Raw genomic sequence first — 22,286 nt, 5'->3', positions numbered from 1 at the left:
TAAATTTTTTTCTTTACTTACTATATGGCACTCCATAGATTTTGGTTAAAAAACAAAAACTCTTGTCCCTTTCTCCTTTTAATCTAAAGTTCTACATTAAATCATTTTTCCTTCAAGTAGCAAGAAGTGAGAAGAGAATACCTCATCTGTATTCTAAAAGAATAATATAGTTTTTCCACATATGGAACTTCGTATTTTCTTTTTTCTTTCACAGACTTCATTCATACTAGTCAGTCAATCCTTTCCTTATTCCTACTTTTCCTTATTTCATTTCCCATTCCCATAGCATATACTTCCTATCACATAGTTTATATTGATTCCATCATTTAAAATTCCCCACTATCTTGCTGCCCCATTCTACTCATATCAAATCACTAGATTCAAAATAAAAATTAATTTAAAGAGAGGTAATTGTCACAGCAGTGGAATGTTTTATAGCTGTTTTATCAATATCTTTTTGAAGACTTTGTAGAGTGAAGTTGAAATAGATTTTTAATTTCAGGTTTCCCCTCTTTATATCTGCTTTTATTTCATTTAAGATTTTTCTTTCTTTTTTTTTCTAAGATGATTTTTTCCCATATGAAGACAAATAAGACTTCTTTTCTCTGATGATGTTAGTGTTTTACTACACGTCTTAGTTAATATTTTAATGTCAGCTTTTCGTTCTTTTTTTTCCAATATGCAAATGAAATTTTAGATCATGTTTATAAAAATGTAAATGGTAAGATTAGATACTTTTAGGGGTGGCTAGGTGGTGCAGTGAATAGAGTGCCATCCCTGGAGTCAGGAGCACCTGAGTTCAAATTTGGCCTCAGACACTTCACACACACACACACACACACACACACACACACACACACTAGCCATGTGACCTTGGGCAAGTCACTTAACCCCAGTTGCCCTCCAAAAAGCACACACACACATAAAAGATTAGATACTTTTTTTAATTTGAAGTACATTTTTATCCTTGATAGAAAATTGTTCATCATAGAGTTGGAAGGAAGTTAGAATTATCATCTTTCCACCTCCTGGCAGAAACCACACATAAAATTCACATAATTTAGTGATAGGGAATAGTTTTTTTACATTTTGTAAGATATGTAAAAGGGTAACATGTATCAAATGTGTCAAATCAGACATTTTATTTGGTAATTCTAAAAGATCGCAGAAAGGACGGAATAAGAATATAGCAAATTATCACTAGATAATGAATTCTAATCCTCAAATATTTATTAACTAGGATACTGGTGTCTAATAAACTTTATCATTCCTTGCATATACTTGGGTACATTTACAATTCACATTTTATTGTTGGGTTTTGTTTTGTTTTTTTTTTTTTAAGCAATTGGGGTTAAGTAACTTGCTCAAGGTTACACGGCCAATTATTTCTTGGTGTGGTACTAAGTATCTGAGCCCTGATTCGATCCCAGGTCATCCCGACTCTTGGGCCGGTGCTCCTACTCACTGCGCCACCTGGCCACCCCTATTGTTGTTCTGTCATTCAGTCATGTCCGACTCTTCATGACCTTAAGGACCATAATATCCCTGGGATTTTCTTGAAATTTCTATTTACTTACTCTTACAAACAGCTTTTCCTCAAAACAATTTCCTTCTCCACTGGATTAAGGCAAACAGAGATTAAATGACTTGCCCAGGGTGCTGTTGTTTGGTTGTGTCCAACACTTTGTGACCCCCTTAGGGGTTTACTTGGCAGAGATACTGGATTAGTTTGCCATTTCCTTGTCCAGCTCATTTTCTAGATGAGGAAAGTGAGGCAAATAGTGTTAAGTGACTTGCTCAGGGTCACATAGCTAGTAAGTATTTGAGGAAAGATTTGAACTTGGGTCCTCCTGACTAGGGTTATTTTTCACTGAGCCATCTAGCTGCCCCATAAATTCACATACATTTGTACATAATAATAGTTAGCATTTATATACCACTTTAAGGTTTGCAAAACACTTTGCATATGTCATTTTGTATTTATATGCACAAAATTTATAATTACATAAGAAATTAGGAGACGCTAAGTGGGTGGTGATAGACACTGCTACTGTGATATAGAGAATTTGCAGAGCCTTTAAGAGCTTTGGTTCCATGTAAGATAGAATTCTCCTACCCCTAAACTTTATTAAACTTGTTTCTTTTATTGAGAAAAAAGAAAGAAGGATCAGCATTGTTGGCTCATCCTTAATCATTCCCTCTTTGGAGTTTTTGTCATTTTGTTATGTTAACCTTCTCCTCAAGTTCAGGGATAGGGGAGAGGCAATTGTGCCTTTAACTTTGATACCTTTCTTTTCTTTATCTCAAGTAACAATTTTAGTTCAATATATTTTTAAAAGTCATTAGTGGTCTAATTTTCTTCCTCTTCATTCATTAATGAGAAACATGAAAGCTGTGTTTGTGCACAGTGCTTCCCTAGAAGTTTCAAATGAATAGACTGTGTGTTTAAAAATCAGTTTTGTGTCCTGTCCTGGTACTGTCCCTTTGGTCTTGCTCCAAGCCTTAACTTCTCCATCACCACCGAGTAATTTTTACAGAGTTGTTTGGTCATTATGGTAGCTAGGTGGCATAGTGTATAGAGAACTGGGCCTAAAGTCAGGAAGATCTGGATTCAGATCTGGACACAGAGGCTTTGTGGCCCTGGGTAAATCAATTAACCCTGTTTGCCTCACTTTGCTCATCTAAAAAATTAACTGGAGAAGAAAATGGCAAGCCACTCCAGTATCTTTGCCAAGAAAACCCAAAATGGAGTTATGAAGAATCAGAAATAAATGAAATGACTGAATTAACAAAATTGGTCACTGTAGAAGAGGTACCAGCATGTCCTACAGATTTGCTACTGACATCAGCCTAGCTCCTTTGGGGCACAAGACCTGGACATTACCAAGATAAGATGCCTGGTTTGATGAAACTTCAGAAGATGTCCCAACCTCCAACTCTTCCAAAAAATTCTCACATGATCATGGAGATAGATGTTCTCACTGAGACATTGGTGACCTCTGGTTCCCAAGAAACAGTCTTCTTGGCTGCAGCAGTTTTCTGAATAGAATGATGGTGAAGGACCTCTCCAAACTAGCTATCAGTGTGATTGATTCTTTCAGCAAGAGTAAGCTTTGAAAACTTACACCACTGCCACAAGTCCCTCATTGATAGCCTCAAATGCTTCACAAATGTGATGATCATGGACAAAATGGCTATGGTTCCGTGCTATGGTGACATGTGCAAAGGTTACGCTCAAGCCTTTGCAACTTTGGAGTCCTGTTTGTCATTACAGGCATCAGTTATATCAGTAGTATCATTATTTCAGGCCTCTGTGGAGGCCTGCAAAAACAGAAGGATCTTTGTCATTTCCATAGGCTACATAGATACCATTTTGGACAAGCACTTGATGTTCCACATGTGAAGTAACTGAATGAAAATGCAGTTGTGTTGAACATGAAAACTTCCATGCACTGCTAAGGTGCACAGAAAAATGAATGGGTGGATCATTAAGATGATGGAAAAACAGTCTCAGTACTTGGGCATGCCACTACAAGTACTGAGGTCCAGCCAACCTAAAGGCTTGAAGTGACTAACTGCATGTTTGTGCCACCCCAGCCCTGCACAGAGTAATAAATGGTATCTAGTTTTGGTTAAAAGTAATGATAATAATAAAGTAAAAGTCAGTTTGTAAAGTTTAGGAGATAACTATTTAGACTCCAGGATCTTTCTCTTTATTGAATACTTTAAACTCTGCTGGATTTGGATTTAACCATTTGAGATTTAACATTTAATATAAATTGAATAGTAAATGTCTTCGTAGTGCCTTCATTTTTTATGATCCAGAAGTTAACTACACAGCTGAAACATAGAACACTGGAAAGCTATTAAACTGTATGAATGCATCAGCTTTGACTAGTTAAACCAAGAAATGCTCTCAACTTTATGATGGATAGCATAAAGAATTAACTCAAGAACATAATTTTGCTTCTAGGCCAAATGTCTTGTCTCTCTCACAGGGGCACAAAAGAAACTTTTGGTGGAAAAAAAATGGTATTTTGCCTCAAAAATTAGGGATATCATCTATATATATCTATATATACACATAGGCATATCTAAATATCTATTTCTTTTGAATTCTGTTAAAAAAATAAATTACATCAAAATAGTCAGAAGTTTTGGGGTTTTTTAATTCCTTTTACAAATTGGGTATCTTGTTCTCTTAACCATTTTGAAATTTTACTACCAAATTTATTGCGCCATCCAAATTTCATAAGTCTTAAGAAATAAAATAGAAAGCTTCATGCCATATTGCAGAACGAGAATGTGACAAACAAATATTAAGAAAATGCTTTTTTCTAATTTGTATATTTGATGTCAAAGAAGGAATAAAGAAAGACACAAGTATATGCGAAGTCACCCAAGGTCACATTGTGGCAGCTCCCCATTTTCTCCCTAGTATTTTATTACTGCAGTAATGATAGTTGTCTAGGGGCGTGTAGAACATGTGCCTGTATCCCAAGAGAGAGTGAAGAGGCAGTGGAGAAAAGCACAGAACTCATCCAAAGATGAAGGTTTGAGGCATGGCCCTGCTACCAGCCATGGGACTGTGGGAACCTTGTTAGCCTTTCCGACCTTCACTTTTCTCATCTATAAAACTGGAATAATAACACTTATGTTCTGTACGTTGCCAGTGGTGAGTGATAAGAATGTGCATATCTTAAAGTACTGCATCAGTGTGAGGTACTGATCATTCTCAATGCTATTTTGTCATTTTTAAGAGGTTGTCTGAAACCAGTACTGTTGCTTGTTTTGTTTAAGATTGTTTAGAATTGACCCTGTCATTTGTTCTTATTTTTTCATGTTTTGTCATATTGAAGAAGCAAGAAAGACCTTTTTTTCTTAGTTGATGATTCATCATCCATCATCTTATGAAAGGAAGTTTCTTTTTCCTTATCCTACAATAAAATGGCCATTCAGTATTCTTACTAATTGGAAGGATGTTACTTTGGGGTAATTGTATGGTTGGGGAATTTGAAGATCTTTCCTGTCCTTTAATGGGCCTCGCTGGGATCCCAACAAGAGAAACTTGCTTAGGGGAGGCTTGTTTTTAGGAAGGCCCACCTTTTGTTACTTTGTAGTTATGCACTGGATCATGAAGGTTGTGATGTTCTCTGACTCTAGAGAAGGCTATATATACTCCCTGAGGTGAGGTTTTGCTTTGGGGCTCACTTATGGGAAGAGTTGTGTGATTTGGCCAGATGAGACTCTGGGCAGCCTTTGAACCCCCTGGCTTTGAAAACCCAGATGTTGGTGCTCCTTCTTCTGGTAACTAACACTGTGTATGTAATGGTCAGATAGCTAGAAGCCCTGACTGTTGGTCTGTTGAATTGTATTATTTTCTCTTGTCTGTATTTTTGTCTGCTTGTAACTTCTGTTTGTATTTTCTCTGAAGTTCAGGGTGCTGGCTTTTTCCCCTGAACTAGGTAAATGCTATATGTTTGATTAAAGTAAGATTGTTAACCCCTTTTGAGTTGCTTTCCCTTAGAAAAGCAGATCAAAGAACCTGTGCTAGCAGCCATTCTGGGTATGCTAGGGTGCTTGCTGCTACAGTAATAATATTGAAGTGGTAAGGAATGAAGTTGTCATTCATTTGGTAGAATTTTCTAAGTTAATCCCATCTTAATTTAGATAGAACTTAGAAGTTCCCTAACTGATTATTTTAAGTCAGTAAGTTTTTTCTATATCAGTTATATCTGGAGCCATTATTCTTCTGTTATATTTACAAATACTTGGAATTTTTGTTTCTATTTGTAAGTTTTACATTCAGGTATGCAGCCATCTGTTACAACATCATGGCAGGTATATATGAGGTGATTTTGTTTTTGTTTTTGTTTCTTAAACACAATCCATATTTTCCCTACACAGCAGGAACTCCAGAAGATAAAATGAGACTGTTCCTTATCTATTACATAAGCGCACAGCAAGCTCCCTCTGAGGTATGTTTTTCTATTTTATTTTGAAAAAATATTGTTTGAAGAATAATTGCTGCCAACTGGAGTTTCATAAAAAGAATAAGTCACTAACCAACTATTTCATTCCTTTCATTAAAAGAAAAACAGTTTGGTAAGACTTGGTTTATAAATACTGTTAATTTTTGTGGAAAAATTTTTTGTCATGACATTTGGAAAGCCCATTCATGAAATGTCTTTCCATTTTTAAGGTGATGAAATGTGAACATAAGATTAAAAAAAATCTTATCAGAAGATAATATTTTCCAAGTTATCAAAACCAAGTTTTTTCTTGTTACTCTTTTTGACAAATTGAGTTTTCTAAGAAATGTGGGTAACTCTAATATCTCATCAAAAACAGATATATATATATATATATATATATATATACATAAAACACAATTTTCTATCAATAGTCATCAAGCATTTATTAAGCAATAGTTAAGTTCCAAGCATTGAGAATGCAGAACAAAAATTAAAAAATTCTTCACCTATAAGTAGCCTTTATGGTTCTGGAAATTCTGATTTGAAACCCATTTCTTTAAGTCATAGGCAGTTGTACTTTTCCCTTTCTGCAAAGAAATCTTTTATTTGAAGTGACCATTAGAAATTTTAATTTTAGAAATAATTTCTCAGAGGATTCTGGGAAGACACTAGAATAAGATGGGAAATATTGGGCTCTCCAAATTTCTCCCACAAAGAAGACAAAATATCACCACAAAGTAAACTTTGAGCAGCAGAAATAATTAAAACTTGGAGTAAAAGCAATTTTCTTCCTAAGATTGAACCTCCAGGGGCAGAGATTTGACCCAAGAGAAGTACAGACATCTCCAAACAGATTCTGCTGAATCAACAAAAAAGAAGCCTGGGAGAAGCTGAGTAGGGGAAGAGTTAAGGCTGCTCCACTGTCAGGGGATGCCAGGACCAGTTATACTGACCACATGCAGTCCTGGTCTTTGGCTATTGGTGAGAAGGAGCCCTGCTGGCTGTGGGCACTTGCAGGAAAACTAAGTTCTTGGTTGTACATATAGGGGAGATGGGTGAGCTGCAGTATGCAGCCACTGGAAAGACTGCTGGATACAAGAATGTTTGCAGTGGCAACATGATTGGGGGCCCTAGCTGTGGTTCTGGGGAGGAGGGGAGTGCCCAAGGGCAGGCCCCCCCCCCCAATAGCTCAGACAATAGCAGTAATAAAAACCTTAAGTCTGAAGCAGTATCCCCACACATCAGGACTAGAATATGAGTATAATGATAAGTTGCTTAAATAATAATAATAAGTAAACAGAGGAGAAAGAATCTAACCATAAATAGCTACTATGGACATAGAGAAGATATGGGTTCATGCTTAGGAAGATAGTAAGGTTAAAAAAAATCATTCCCAATTCAAAGAAAAATATCAAATGATCACAAGCCCAAAAAGAGTTCTTGGAAAGGCTTAAAAAGGACTTTAAAAATTAAATAAGAGAAGTTGGGGAAAAATTAGGGAAAAAATTAATAACAATCCAAGAAAATCAGAAAAGTTATGAAAAGAAAGTCAACCACTTGGAGAAAGAGATCCAAAAAATTAAGGAAGAAAATAACCCTTGAAAACTAGATTTGGGGAAGTGGAAGCTAATGACGTTATAAGACAAAATAAAAAGAATAAAAAAATAGACTGTGAAACATCTCATTAGAAAAACTAAATCTAGAGAATGATCAAGAAGAGACAATATAAGAATCAGACTGCCTAAAAAGTTATGATTAAAAAAATTATTTTCAATATGATATTCCAAGAATTATTCAGGAAAATTGCCCTTAAGTTCTAGAAAAAAAGGGTAAAATAGAAATAGAAAAAATCCACCAATTACCACCTGAAAGAGATCCGAAGATGAAAGTCACAGGAACATTGGAGCAAAATTTCAAAGCTCCCAGGTTAAGAAGAAGATACTATAAGCAGCAAGGGGGGAAAAAACAATTGAATACTGTGGAGCTACAGTCAGGATAACACAAGATCTAGCAGCTTCTACATTAAAAAACCAGAGGGCTTAGGACATATTTTGAAGACTAAAGGAGCTAGATTTGCAACTGGAAATAATCCTGAATGAAAAAAAAAACATTTAATGAATTGATAGATTTTCAGGTTTTTATGACAAAAAAAAAAAAACAGAACTTAATGCAAAATATGACATACAAGATCCAGGAGAAAAGGTAAACATTAAAGACCAATTATAAGGAACTCAGTAAGGTCAAACTGTTTACTTCTTATATGGGGAAAATACTATCTGTACTCTTTAGGAATGTTATTACTAGGGTAATTTGAAAGTATGTATGGATGAAAGGCTTGGGGTTGAGTATAATGGAAAGATTCTAAAAATTAAAATTGGGTAGGGAGAGGTAAAAGGGAGAAATTATCTCATACAAATGAGGCAAGAATTAGAGAATTGTTACAGTGGAAGGAGGTGGGGGTGCAGGGCTGGTAGTGCTGGAATCTTATTCTCATTGGAACTGGGTTAAAGAAGGAATAGTATACATCTAGAATGGTATAAGTCTTCTAAATTTATAAAAAAAAAAAAATAGGAAAAAAGGACAGGGTAAAGGAGAAGCTTTTAGAAGAGTGTATAGACCAGGAAATAACAGGGTTTGGCCTTGGACCTAAGTTCAAATGTGACCTCATACACTTACTAGCTGTGTGACCCAGGGCAAGTCACTTAACTCTGATTGCCTCAAAAAAGAAGTGAGTGGGATGGGGACTATAAGGAAGGGATTCTTAGAGGTATAGGTAGATTAAGGACCAGTAGGGTAAAGGAACGGATAAGGGAGAGATTGTTTTAAAAGGAACAGATTAGGAAAGTAATTGTTCAAAGTTATTCAGATGTGTGAGGAGGTATAGGGTAAAAAGAGAATGAGAAGGGTAATAGAGAAAAATAGGATAGAAGGAAATACACAATTAATAATTAAAACTTTGTGAATGGGATGAACTCATAAAATGGAAACCGAATGGATTAAAAATCAAAATTTGACAATATGTTGTTTGCAAGCAATACTTAATGAAAAATACAGAGTTAAAGCTGAAGTGCTGGAGTAGAGTTTATTATGCTTTAGCTGGGGCAAATAAAGCAGGAATATCAATCACAATCTTAGACAAAGTTAAAGCTAAAATAGATTTAATTAAAAGACATTAAAAAACTACATTATGATAAAAGGTACCATAGAAAATTAAGCAATATCAGTACTAAGCCTATATGCACCAAATGCTGTAGCATCTAAATTTTTAAAGAAAAAGTTAAATGAATTACAGGTGGAAATAAAAAGTACTAAAATAGTGGAGTACTTTAACCTTACCCTCTCAGAATTCAATCTAACCAAAAGAGGTGAATAGAATCTTAGATAAGCTAGATATGGTAGCTATGTGGAGAGAATTGAATGGAATAGAAAGGAATACACTTTTTTCTCAGCAATACATCGTACCTTTACAAAAATTGACCATATATTAATGCATAAAAAGTTAAATACAAAAAAGCAGAAATACTATGCATCCTTTTCAGATCACAGTGCAATAAAAATTATATTCAATAGAAACAATGGAAACAGATTAAAAACTAACCATTACCTCCAGAACAGCTTAATCTTAAAGAACAAATGAGTTAAAGAACAAATTATAGAAACAATCGATTTCATTAAAGAATAACAGTAATGAGACAACATATCAAAACCTTTGGGATGCAGCAAAAGCAATAATCAGAGGAAAATTTATGTCTCTAAACACTTATAGCAGTGAAGTAGAAAAAGGACAGACCAATGAATTGGGTATGCAATTAAAAAAACTACAAAAAGCCAATTAAAATTCCCTAATTAGACATCAAATTGGAGATTAATATAATTGAGTATAAGAAAACCATTGAATTAATAAATAAAACTAGGAGTTGGTTTTATTGGGGGGGGGGCGGAATAAACAATGAAATAAACCATTGGTTAATATCATTAGAAAAAAAAGAGAGGGATGCCTGGGGAAGATGGCGGAGTAGAAACAGGACTTCCGCACTGCTCTCACTTCCACCTACTCCAATTCATGTAAAAGGTGACTCTGAACAAACTTTGGAAATACAGAACCCACCAAATGACACAGAGAAGCTAATCTCCCACTGAGGAGAGCCTGGCAGGCCAGCAGAAACACTCTGGGAGCTGAGCCCAACCCTGCACAAGCCTGAGGTTTTAGCCTCAATGCGGGCCTGACGAGCCACCAACTGGAGGGACTTCAGATCACCAGCAGCTGTGGCAGTTTTCAGAATTATCAACACATTGATGCTAAGGACAAAGTGTGAGGTCAGTGCAGTGTGGACCTTGGGATCCGTTAGTTTGGGAGTGTGGTCAGGCATCTATCGATCCTGGAGGGAGAAGCTGCTGAGGCGCTGCGGCTGTGCAGCTGCTATCATGTGGCACCTTCAGCTTTGGGCCTGCAAATTGTAGGGGGACTAAGCGACCAGGCTGAGGGGGTAATTGCTCTTGCTTTAACCTGCTTGGATCTGTATTGCAGTTTAGGGTGGAGGTCCTGGGGTGTGTGACCAGCTTACCAGAGCGTGTGGAGGCCTCAAAGAGGGCACCCAACTAATACCTTTGGCAGCTGAGAATAGCAGACTCCTACTGTGGTAAAAAGCTCAAAAGTCAAGTAATTGAGTGGCAACATGAGCAGGCAAATGAAGCAAAGCAAACAGAGCAATCCAACTTTACAATCCTATTTTGGGGACAAAAAGGAACAAAGCATGGAACAGGAGGAAGACAGCAAAGTCGGAACTCCTGCACCAAAGCTTCCAAGAAAAATACGAGCTGGTTATAGGCCATAGAGAACCTTAAGAAGGATTTTGAAAACCAGATAAGAGAAGTGGAGGAAATATTGGGAAGAGAAATGAGAATGATGCAAAAAAATATGAAATGAGTCAACAACTTTACTAAAGAAAATGATACCTTAAAAAATAGACTAACTCAAATTACAAAAGAGGCTCAAAAAGCCAATGAGGAAAAGAATGCCTTAAAAAGCCAAATTTGGCAGATGGAAAAAGAATCTCAAAAGCTCACTGAAGAGAATAATTCTTCAGAATTAGATTGGAACAAATGGAAGCTACTGACTTCATGAGAAATCAAGACACTTTTAAACAAATCCAAATAAATGAAAAAATAGAAGGCAATGTGAAATATCTCATTGGGAAAACCACTGACCTGGAAAATAGATCCAGGAGAGATAATTTAAAAATTATTGGACTACCTGAAAGCCATGATCAAAAAAAGAGCCTAGAAATCATCCTTCAAGAAATTCTCAAGGAAAATTGCCCTTATGTTTTAGAACCAAGGACAAAATAGAGATTGAATTAATCCACTGACCACCTCCTGAAAAAGATCCCAAAAAGAAAACTCCTAGGAATATTATAGCCAGGTTCCAAAGTTCCCAGATCAAGGAGAAAATCAAGCAGTATGAGAATAGTTGAAAGGAATAAAAATGTGTGTGTGTGTGTGTGTGTGTGTGTGTGTACAGGTATGCATAGATAGAGGGCTAGAGGGCACAAGACCAATTTAATAGGAAGGGATGATACTTAAAAGGTGAAATTAAGAGAAGAGAGAGGAATATAATGAGAGGAGATGAGGAGAGACAGAATGGGGTAACCTCTCATACAGAAGAGGCAAGGGAAAACTGTTCCAATGGAGGGGAAGAACAGGAAAGCAAAAGGAAATGAGTCAGCCTTATTCTCATTGAATTTGGCTTAGGGAGGGAATGACATACACACTAAATAGGGTATCTCACCCTACAGGAGAGTAGGGGGAAAGGCAATGAGAGGGGGAAGGATGGAAGGGAGGGCAGGCTGGGGAGGGAGAGAAGTTGGAAGCACCCACTTGCAAAAGTAGAGAATAGAATAAGTGGGTGGTGAGATAGGATGGAGGGAAATATAGTCAGTCTTTCATAATATATCCACTATGGAAATGTTTTGCATAGCTATACATGTACAACCTATATTGAATTGCTTATCTTCCCAGTAAGGGTGGGTGAGGAGGGAGGAAGGGAAAGAATCTGGAATTCAAAGTTTTAAAAGCAAATGTTTAAATATATATATATATATATATATTATCATTATTATTATTATCTTACATGTAACTGGGAAATAAGATATATAGGCATTGGGGCATGGAGATCCACCGTGCCCTACTGGAATGTCAGAGAGGTGATGGGGGAGGGGATATTCAGTGGGATTGCTGTTTTGGGGTGGTGGGTAGGGGAAAAATGGGGAGAATTTGTAACTCAAAATCTTGTGGATATGAATGATGTAAACTAAAAAATATAAAAGAGAAAAAAATAACCAAAAAAAAGACCTGTGTCAAGTTTATAAAAAATATGAGTTATTCCCCAGTTAATAAACGAGTCAAAGGATAGGAACAGGTAGTTTTTTGATGCTGAAGTCAAAATATCTGTGTGTGTATATATACGTATATATGCATATCTACATATTTGCATAAAAAGTGATCTAAATCCCCACTGTTTAGAGAAATGCAAGTTAAAACCACTTTGAGGTATCATCTTATACCTGTCAGTTTGGCTGAAATGATAGAAGGAGAAAGCTACAAGTGTTGGAGGCAGGAAAAATTGGGACACTGATTCACTGGTGGAACTGTGAATTGATCCAGTCATTTTGGAGAGCAATCTCGAATTACTCCGAAAGAGGTAGAAATCTCTGGATACCTTTTGACCCAGCAATATCACTTTGGGGTCTGTTTCCCAAGGTGATTAGGGAAAAAGGAAAGGAACTTACATATTCTAAAGTATTTGTCGCAACTCTTTGTGGTGGCAAAGAAATGAAAATTGAAGGGGGATACCTGTCAATTGGGAAATGGCTAAACAAGTTGTGATATGTAATTCTGATGGAATACTGCTGTGCTGTAAGAAATGATGAGCTTGTTGATTTTAGAAAAACATGTAAAGATTTGCATGAAATAATGAAGAGTGAAATGAGCAGAACCCGGAGAATATTAACAATATTGTTCTAAGACAATTTTCAATGACTAAGTCATTTTCAGTATTATAAATACTTAAATCAACTACAGAGGAGCTATGAAGGAAGACACTATCCACATGCAGAAAAAGAACTGATAAACATATTTGTTTCTGATGGTAACCTTTTCTGGGACAGGGGAGAGAGGAGAAAAAGTACATACCAAAGAGCAAAAGAAAACTTAGAAGGAAGCACAGAAAGCAGGGTAGCTTTGAAAATGATGTATAGTGTTTATTACATAGTTTTTTTTTTAATTTGAAATGGAAATTCTTGGTTTTATATTGTATTGTGATGTATACGTGGAAATGTGTGTGTGTTTCCCACCCCCTTTTCTTGAGTATTTTGGTGTTTAAGTTCAAAATTAATTTTAAAAAAATTCTGGGAGTGATTATTTCCCTTCCTGAAAAAAACTTTATGAAAATTGATAACCATGAAAACTTGGAATTTAGCACCATTTAAAGTCTCAGATTTGTACTTCTATTTAGCCACATCTATGTAAGCTCCCTTAGTGATTATAGGTGAATTAATACTTACGTTAAAAGAATAAATCAATCAAAAGTATTATTAAACTGTCTGCCATATTATCTCATTTGTCTTATTTTAAAATTAAATTTAAAATTATTAAATTTAAATTAAATTTGAAAATTATCAGTTTCACTTCAGGGTAATTCATATAATTCTATAGGACTAGGCTAGTAGTATAAGTAAGTTTTCTATTACCATAAATATTGTAGGTATTTTCTTGATAATCTCCCTTAAAGGCAGATTATCCTGGCATTTTAAAAGATGTGTTTTATTTTATGTATTATATATTATGTAAGACATCTGGAATGTTTTGAGAGTTTAAAAAAAAAGTATTGAAAGCCAAACTGTTAAAAAATATCAAGAATAAATTTATAAGAAAAAAATTTACATAGAGTTTAAATTCTTTTATTTTTCCCTTGAGAAGGAACATCTGTGAACCTTTCTTAATTTTACCTCCATTTATCCTTAAAATGTAGAATGGGTGTCTTTCATTTCAGGAGACACTTTGTCCTCTCCTGTCACAAGCTCACAATACATATTTTCAAAGAGCTCACGATAAAAACAATTGAAGTATAAGGGCAGCATTTGTTGTAGAGAATGAACAGGTTAAGAAATTCTGTTAAGAGCTCAGTAAGACCTTCTAAGTCACATATAACTTAAGTGTTTAAAACACCATTGTAAAAAGTAGGTTTGGAAGGAAGGTGAAAAATGTGTTGGAAATGTTGGTTCAGGAGTAAGAAACAATTAAGGCCAAAGGCTTTTGTAAAGATGATAAAGACAAGTCTCCTACCTGTTTCTCATGAATATTTTCTTGAGGAAGGTGATTGATAAGCTGGGGATGTTTTAAGCAGTAATTAACATGACAAAGATTAATTTAATTATGTATTTTAACAGGTAGAAATAGCTGGTTATGGAAGTACTCATTTCCAAATCAGTTGTCAAACCTCTGACTACTTAGATCCAATATCAAAATCAATAATAAATTAGAAAAAGAAAAAAAGAGATGATGTGACGAGGCAAGTCACCAAACTTATTTAAGTAAGCTGTTGGCACACACAAAAAAATGTAAAATGGGTGTAAAAGAAAAAAAGCCTTGTTCTTTCAGATTTTCACCATTTCCAAAAGAGGTTTAACTAGTGTAAATTAACTACCACCAGCAATGAGATGAAAATAGAATAGGATGCCATCTCAATCAGAAAACGCTTCATTTCCTTTCCATACAAAGGCAAGGACAAATTGCCAAGGATAATATGCTACTTTAAAATATAAACTCATTTGGACAAGCTTAAAAAAGAGGATGATGGATAATTACGAGCAGTGTTACCTTGGAAAAGAGCAAGAGGCAGTTGGGAATGATTCCTATCCTTAGCCATTTTATACTTCACTTTGTTTGCAGTTTAAATAACCTGCCATCTTGGCAGTGAGGGGGCAGGGAGGGTGGAGATTTGATCCTGCATACAGCAGGAGGAAATTTTCTTAGGCCCCAGAGGTGTGATATTTTCCCTAATACAGCTAATACACGGGTTGTAGCATGCCTCATTTTTTTTCTTTATCACTTTATCACTTTCTTCATTTTAGAAACTTGAGATATAATGGTAATAAACCAGATACAGTATTTTGCTTGTGACCAAAATACTTTTCTCTAGAAACATACCTCTTAAATTTTAATGTAAATGAAATCCATTTTGCCTAAATAAGTACTTCTTATTTAGTTATATCTATATTTTATAAAATAGGCTATGTAAAATAATTTGTCAAGAACAAAAGCTTTAATAATTTTAATTGAAAAGGTCCTTAATCTTTTAACTCGATTCAAAGAGAATATAACCTTTTCATATTATTTTAGCTGCCTGCATAAGGCATTGTTTTTTCCATTTCTCAAATATATTGTAAACAAATTATGAATAAAATATGACTATTAATGATAAATCCATAAGACATCACCACCAGACCTTGATATGTTTGGAGCCAATAAAAGGAAGGAGCCTTCTAGGGTGCAAAGCCCAAAATATTTCTGGAGATGAGCTAAGAGTTGATGAAATCTTTGGGAATTGAAAGTTACAGCCACTGGTCAAACTTTCAAATTCAATTAATTTATAGTAAAAAGGTGTTCTGTTCATTGACATAAGGAGGAGTTTATAATTGTTTACTTCAACACTTTTTATGATTCCAGGCTGACTTGGAACAATACAAAAAGGCTCTGACTGATGCAGGCTGCAACCTCACTCCCTTGCAATATATCAAACAATGGAAGTAAGTCTTTTTTTCCACCCCTTTAAATTTATCACATGAGAAAGGTGTCATTTAAATTAAATATGTCGGGGCAGGACCTTTTTTAGATGTTGAGACAGAACTCTCTTCCCTAACCTTTCCATTCCCAGTGCCTCATAACATACTTAAAATAGTAAACATCTAGACAATTCCATTTTCTCTTCAGCTTTCCTTCACCTTCCAACTTTTTCTGTACTATTATTATCTTCCTTGAATAACTTCTTCATAACATGTCTTAGTTTAAACTTATAAACACACACATCCAGTCAGCTACCACATCTTTTCAGATCTGCCTCCACACCATCCCTCGTATCTGTCTCATTTTCTCTACTCATATGACCACCAACCAAGTAAGGGTTCCAAGTGAACTTTCCACTGCATCCTTGCATCCTATTTTGGTACTTGATCTAAAAGAAAAATAGAATCAGATTTTATTGTAGTGGGAGCTTTCTCCACTAATACAAGTCAGTGTCTCTGCATTGTAGATAAAGGTTAGAAAGTTGCCCGTTTCACTTCGAGGTTAAGTAACTTGCCCAGAGTGATACAGTAAGTGTCAGAGGGAGTACTTGAACCCACGTCTTTTTGACTCCCAAGTTCATTATTCTACCCAATATCACCCTGCCTTTAGAATAATTGTAATAATAATAATGATGATGATGACTGAAATTTATATAATGCTTTTCAGTTTTCTTAATTCTTAACTCACAGCAGCCCTAATCCTTGAAGGCTCTCTGTCAAGCAAACATGGCCATTTATGTTCTTTTAAGTCAGAAAATTTTGAAATGTTGCCAGTTTGAATTTTTCCTTAAATTGTTTTTAGTATGTAGAATGAGATTAGTGGCAGAATCATCTCTACTCTCAGAATTTGCCACAGTCAAAAGTAGTATTTTTAAGCACAGTTATAAAATCAGCCTTTATCTTTATATTGTCATTTCACAGGGCTTTTGCCAAGATGGCATCAGCTCCAACCAGCTATGGAAATACTGCCACTAAACCAATGGGGTGAGTAACTTTTTTTTAATGATTAAGTCGTCTTGCTTTGTTTAACCAAGCAGAAATAGAATTAATTTAAACTATATACCTGAGGCACATTCATTTGTTGGGAAAGCCAGCACAGCAGTCCAGAGGACAATACTGTCAAGATGTAGTCACACTAGTAGGGGACAGCCTGACCTCCAGAGTCCAGATAGTCAGCCTTTTGGGAGTTGCCAAAGGGAGAAAGTACTACCTCCCCCTATCCTGACCCTTATCATCACCCTGTGGTAAAACTCTTCCTACCAAAGATTGATAAATCTTTATATTTTTATAAACAGTTATTAACTATAGCAAAATATGGTAACTTTCATTTGAGAATCACAAACAACAATGTATTTGTAGTAGTTCAAATTCTAATTTTGAAAAATATGAGTGTGAACAGGTTAATTTTATAAGATATGCTAGAACATTTTGTATGCTTGCTAATCGTTATATCCTTCAAAAACTGCTATTTAATCCATTATGATACTTCATATCTTTTTTTATTTTGACAAATAATTCAGATAGCACATCTTCCTAGAATACTTTGTGGTATAATGGAATTAAATTTTCCAAGAATGAGGAATGTTTCAATAATATGACTGCTTTTGAAAGTTTAATATATATAGCAGTTAGGAATTCAGGCTGAGATGCAACAATCATGTGCCATTATGAGAGTAGACTGAACATTTAAGTTCAGATGACAAATCTAAAATGAGTTGTAGCTCTTTAATAGTTAACAGACACAAAAAGATGTGTTTATTTTTAACATCTTCCTTCATGGTGTTTTACTTAAGTAACAAAAGCAAGGTATTTAAATTGCTTTCTTTAGAGTTATATCTCAGCATGAATAATATAGGAAAAGAACAAAGAAAATCCCTTGAAATTGAAAAATACCTAAAAGACAAAATATTTTAATGATAGTTCATCATTCTAGCTATTTTGTTAATGATTATTGACCAAGAAATAGTTGTGAATATTATAATGGTCAAAAAAATTACAGAAATCTTTGAAAACAGAGGTTGCTACTATTGACATTCTGTGAAAATTAAGGTGATCTGCTGAGAATCTGTGAATTTAGTAATCTGTCTTTGCATTTTTGCCCTCAGTCTCTTATCCCGGGTCATGAACACAGGATCACAGTTTGTGATGGAAGGAGTGAAGAACTTAGTATTGAAACAACAAGTAAGTAAAATTACTATAGGAGGGGTAATAGGGGAAGGGCTTCCACCTGTGATTTCATTAGTATGGGGAATTCCCTCTGCCAATGAAGGTTTCACCTTCTTCGCAATTTATAGTTCTAGGGAGTTGCATAGAGCACTGAAAGATTGTTACTTAACTCTAGTCACATAGCCAGTATGTGTTAGAGGGAGGATGTGAACCCAGGACTTCATAGCTTCAAGGTCAACTTTTCCATCTACTATGCCACACTCACTTTTAATGAAAGTAGGATATTGTATATTAAACACAAATAGTTGAACAAATTTGAACTCAGTTTTAATAAGTTGATTTGTTTTCAAATCAAACTGAAGTAAAATAAGCTTTCCATCCCTTCCCCACAAATTGTAATATATACTTAATACTGTTTGTAGTGTAAACCATCTCCCATTTCTAAGTTTTCATTATTAAAATGCATCTGTGTATTTGCTGCTTTGTACTATAATTACTTAAAGGTTCATTTGTAAGTCATATGTTTGTAACTTAGCGTGATTTTTCTCATAGAAAGAATGCTATAAAGGTTTAGGTTCCCAGAACAGCTTACAAAAGTCTACAAAAATCAAAATGTACCTAAAGTATGTTGCTCAAGAATAGTACTATTTTAGTTATATATAACTACTGGTTTAAATCATCAGTTTTGTGGAAAAATGCATTCTCTGACAGTCTTGGATATCAGGAAGATATTAGCATCCAAGAACCGCTGGAGGTGGGAGGGAGGCAGGGCCCCGGAGTAGTTATAAAATAAAGCTAAGTAAGGGAATACCCCTGGGCCACAATAATGGGTTGGGTATCTCTAGCTTTATCTTCTTCTCTCTTTCTTTCTCCCTTTTCCTTAAATGAGAGGAAATAAATATCTGGGGCATTATGGCCAACATATTCTGACTAGAGGAACAGTGAGGATTAGGGGCTGGGGAGAGTGGGAAAGGCTCTTATAAGTCAGAGATCACAAATGTTACTTTGTACAATAAATATTTGTGTACATGTACATATTGCCTCACCTACTAGATTGGATTTTAAATCCCCTGAGTACATCTTTGTCCATAATATTTTGCATGTGAGTTTTCAGTAATTATTTGTTAAATGAATTATGAGCTCCCTGATTTCTCCTCCACCACACATGTAAACCTCTATCTTTACCATCCTTTTTTTTCCCAGTCTTAGAAGATGAGGTATCTCTTCTACCCAAGGCTAGCTCATTCACTTGTACCCTTAATTCCATTCCTGCCTCTCACCTCAAGGCACTTGCTTTATTTACTATCATAAATTTTCCCCTCTCTATAACCACCTTCCTCCTGTCTGCAAATATACTTGGGTCTCCCTATCCCCAATATAAAAACTTTATTTGTATGATTCCCAAACATATATATATATATATATTCAGATATATTATCTCCCTTGAACTCTAATCCAGTATTTACAGTTACCTAAAATGTAATATGTCCAAAACGGAAGTAATCTAAACACAGTGCTCTTTAAAGTAAGTTTTTGTAAAATCTGCATAGTATGATAAAACTACCTAGTTTATCTATCCTTCTTTATCATGAATTCAGAGATCACATGCTTGCTCCCTACCTTCATTTCTTCTTTGTTGGTTAGAATCTGGTCATTCTGGGAAGGACTCTTATTTCCTTTTGCTTTTCTTAAAAATAAATTTTTAATATTTTCTGTTTCTTTCATTACCATAATTATCTAAGTATCCCTTTCCTTAGCCAGTCTATATGACAAGTAGTATATTTTAGAGACGAAAAAAAGTCAGCACAATTGATCAGAACATTGAAAAAGTCCAGTTAACTTGTGCGTTGTGTAGCATCTGTAGACCTCCCACCTCCATGAAGGTGTAGTTTGGGGGCATCTTCTCATATCTCTTCATTTGAGTCTTTCTTTATAATTTTGTTACATTTAATTAGGGTTTTGTCGTTGTTGTGTAATAGTTCTTTCCATCTAACGTTATTGTAGTTAATGTGTAACTGTTTTCTTGGCCCTGCTTACCTCACTCTGCGTAAGTTTGTTCTTATCTGTATTCATATTTCTCTGTATACATCACACAGTAATATTCCATTAGACAGCATGTACGACAGTTTTTTTTAGCTATTCCCCAGTTGATAGACATTTACCTTATTTCCAATTCATAGTTATCCCAAAAAGTGCTGCTATAAATATTTTGGAGTATATGGAAGCTTTCTTCCTATTGATGGATTCCTTGGGATAATAAACCCCGGAATGGAGTGTCTTATTCAAAAAGGGTATGGACATTTTAGTCACTTTTTTGCATAATCCCAGATTGCTTTCCAAAATGATTATACCATTTAATCACTCCACCAGCAGTGTATTAGTGTGTTTCTTTCACCTTTTAAAGAATAAATTTATTACTAAATCATTAAGGATTTGATTTTTGCAGAGAGAAAGCTAGAAAGCCCTTGCAGATGTCAAGATACTTGCTTTTGCCCCTGTAGTTACTATCATAACACTATCAAACTTCCATGCTTGGTTTGTGATCTTTCTCTTTTTTTAGTTTAATTTTAATTTTCAGTTCCATGTTCTCTTCCTCCCTCCACCCTTTCCCCACCCATTGAGAAGGCAAGAAAATATGATACCCGTTTCATATATATAGATATGAAAATACATTTCTGCATTAGCTATGTTCACCAAAAAAAAAAAAAGTCAAGGAAACTTAGGAAATAAAAATGTTTCATTCTGCATTCTGAGATGATCTGGTCTCTATCTGGAGCATTTTATATCGGGAGTACTTCAAAACTGTAGTAGATCACTGTATTGTATTATGTGCCAGGCTCTGTACTAAACACTTTACAAATATCTCATTTGTTCCTCATAATAACCCTCAAGGTAGGTCCTGTTATTATCCCCTTTTATAATTGAGAAAACTGAGGCAGACAGGTTTAATGACTTGCCTAGGGTCACACTGCTAAGAAGTATCTGAGACTAAATTTGAACTCAAGTCTTCAAGTCTCCAGGCCCTGCATGCTATTCATTGTGCTACTTAGCTACCTTCTTCATCTGTTTGCTTCTCCTGTCCAAATGGTCTGTAGTATACAGATATACCATACTACCTCTGTTTCTCTCTTCATAAACCTAATCAAATATTTCCCACTCTGGCTCCTGACTTTTCTCAGCCATGTACATGTTCTTAATATATAATGCTACTCTATTACTTTCATATTTTGTTTTGTTTTGTTTTTAAAGCAATCTGGGTTAAGTAACTTGCTCAAGGTTACACGGCCAGTTATTTCTGGGTGTGGTGCTGAGTATCTGAGCCCGGATTTGATCCCCAGGTCATCCCGACACTGGGGCCGGTGCTCTTACTCACTGAGCCACCTGGCCGCCCCTAAGCAATTGGGGTGAAGTAACTTGCTCAAGGTTACACGGCCAGGTGTTTCTGGGTGGGTGCTGAGTGTTTGAGCCCGGGATTCGATCTCCAGGTCTTCTCAACACTGGAGCCGGTGCTCCTACTCGCTGAGCCACCTGGCCGCCCCTCGTATTTTGTTTTGTTGTTGTTGTTGTTGTTGTTGTTGTTGTTGTTGTTGAATAAGGTATACACTTCTACCATATGTATATTTTAGAAATAGAAACTACTAGATATGTTATGCTGTGATCATTTTTTGGTTTCTAAAACATTCTGGGTTTTAAAAGTTCTTTTTCTGTGCGTGTGAACTTTTTAAACTCTAAATAAGGGGCATGAGAATATGTAGGATTAGCCGTGTTTGTTTTATCTTTTTCTGGTAAACTTAGAAGGGTTTTAATGCTGTCTTTTTATGGGTAACATGAGTTTTGTGCATCATGGATATCAGCTGTCACATAAAATCTTGAATGATATTCACAGCTTTAAAAGATATTTATATGAAGATAATTTTGCAAGAATGTGGTGATGAATAATGTAGTACAATGAGTTGCATAATTTGAAAGCCTTCTGTTTCACTCAGATTTGTTTGCCAAAATAATTCCTTCTGTTAAAAGATGTTAACACTTAAATGTTAGACCTGCTGTGACCATAGAGATTTGTGCAGATTCTATCAGTTGGTATCAAGTATTCAACCTTGTTGTTCATTCTGATATACACTAAATATTCTCATTTTTTCTTTAGGAAATGAGTCTTACAGATCCAGAAATAGAGATGTTCCTATACTCATTATCTTTCTTTTGAATCCTGTAACTCACCATGCAAAATATTTGTTGTGGTTACTACCTTTCACGTAATAATATAGATATCTGCATGTCCTCTGTTTTTCCTCAGTAGTCT

General features: G+C 35.3%; 1 protein-coding gene across 1 annotated transcript in view; it reads left to right on the top strand.

Annotated features, from left to right (window-relative positions):
• The first annotated feature begins 5,822 nt into the window (after positions 1–5,822).
• The window catches only part of SCFD1 (sec1 family domain containing 1), a 30,744-nt gene continuing 14,280 nt past the window's right edge, over positions 5,823–22,286 (top strand). Inside the window, exons 1-4 of the mRNA XM_069106006.1 lie at positions 5,823–5,978; positions 15,702–15,781; positions 16,739–16,801; positions 17,923–17,998. Of these exons, the coding sequence (XP_068962107.1) occupies positions 5,835–5,978; positions 15,702–15,781; positions 16,739–16,801; positions 17,923–17,998 (363 nt within the window). The 5' untranslated portion in view covers positions 5,823–5,834. The remainder of the gene's footprint in view (positions 5,979–15,701; positions 15,782–16,738; positions 16,802–17,922; positions 17,999–22,286) is intronic.

Source organism: Petaurus breviceps, unplaced genomic scaffold (assembly GCF_028583685.1).
Source record: "Petaurus breviceps papuanus isolate PSGF00001 unplaced genomic scaffold, PetGlider_PUasm1.0 77, whole genome shotgun sequence".
Lineage (NCBI taxonomy): Eukaryota > Metazoa > Chordata > Mammalia > Diprotodontia > Petauridae > Petaurus > Petaurus breviceps.
Note: the sequence above shows the minus strand (reverse complement) of the source record. Positions and strands in the feature narration are given on the sequence as shown.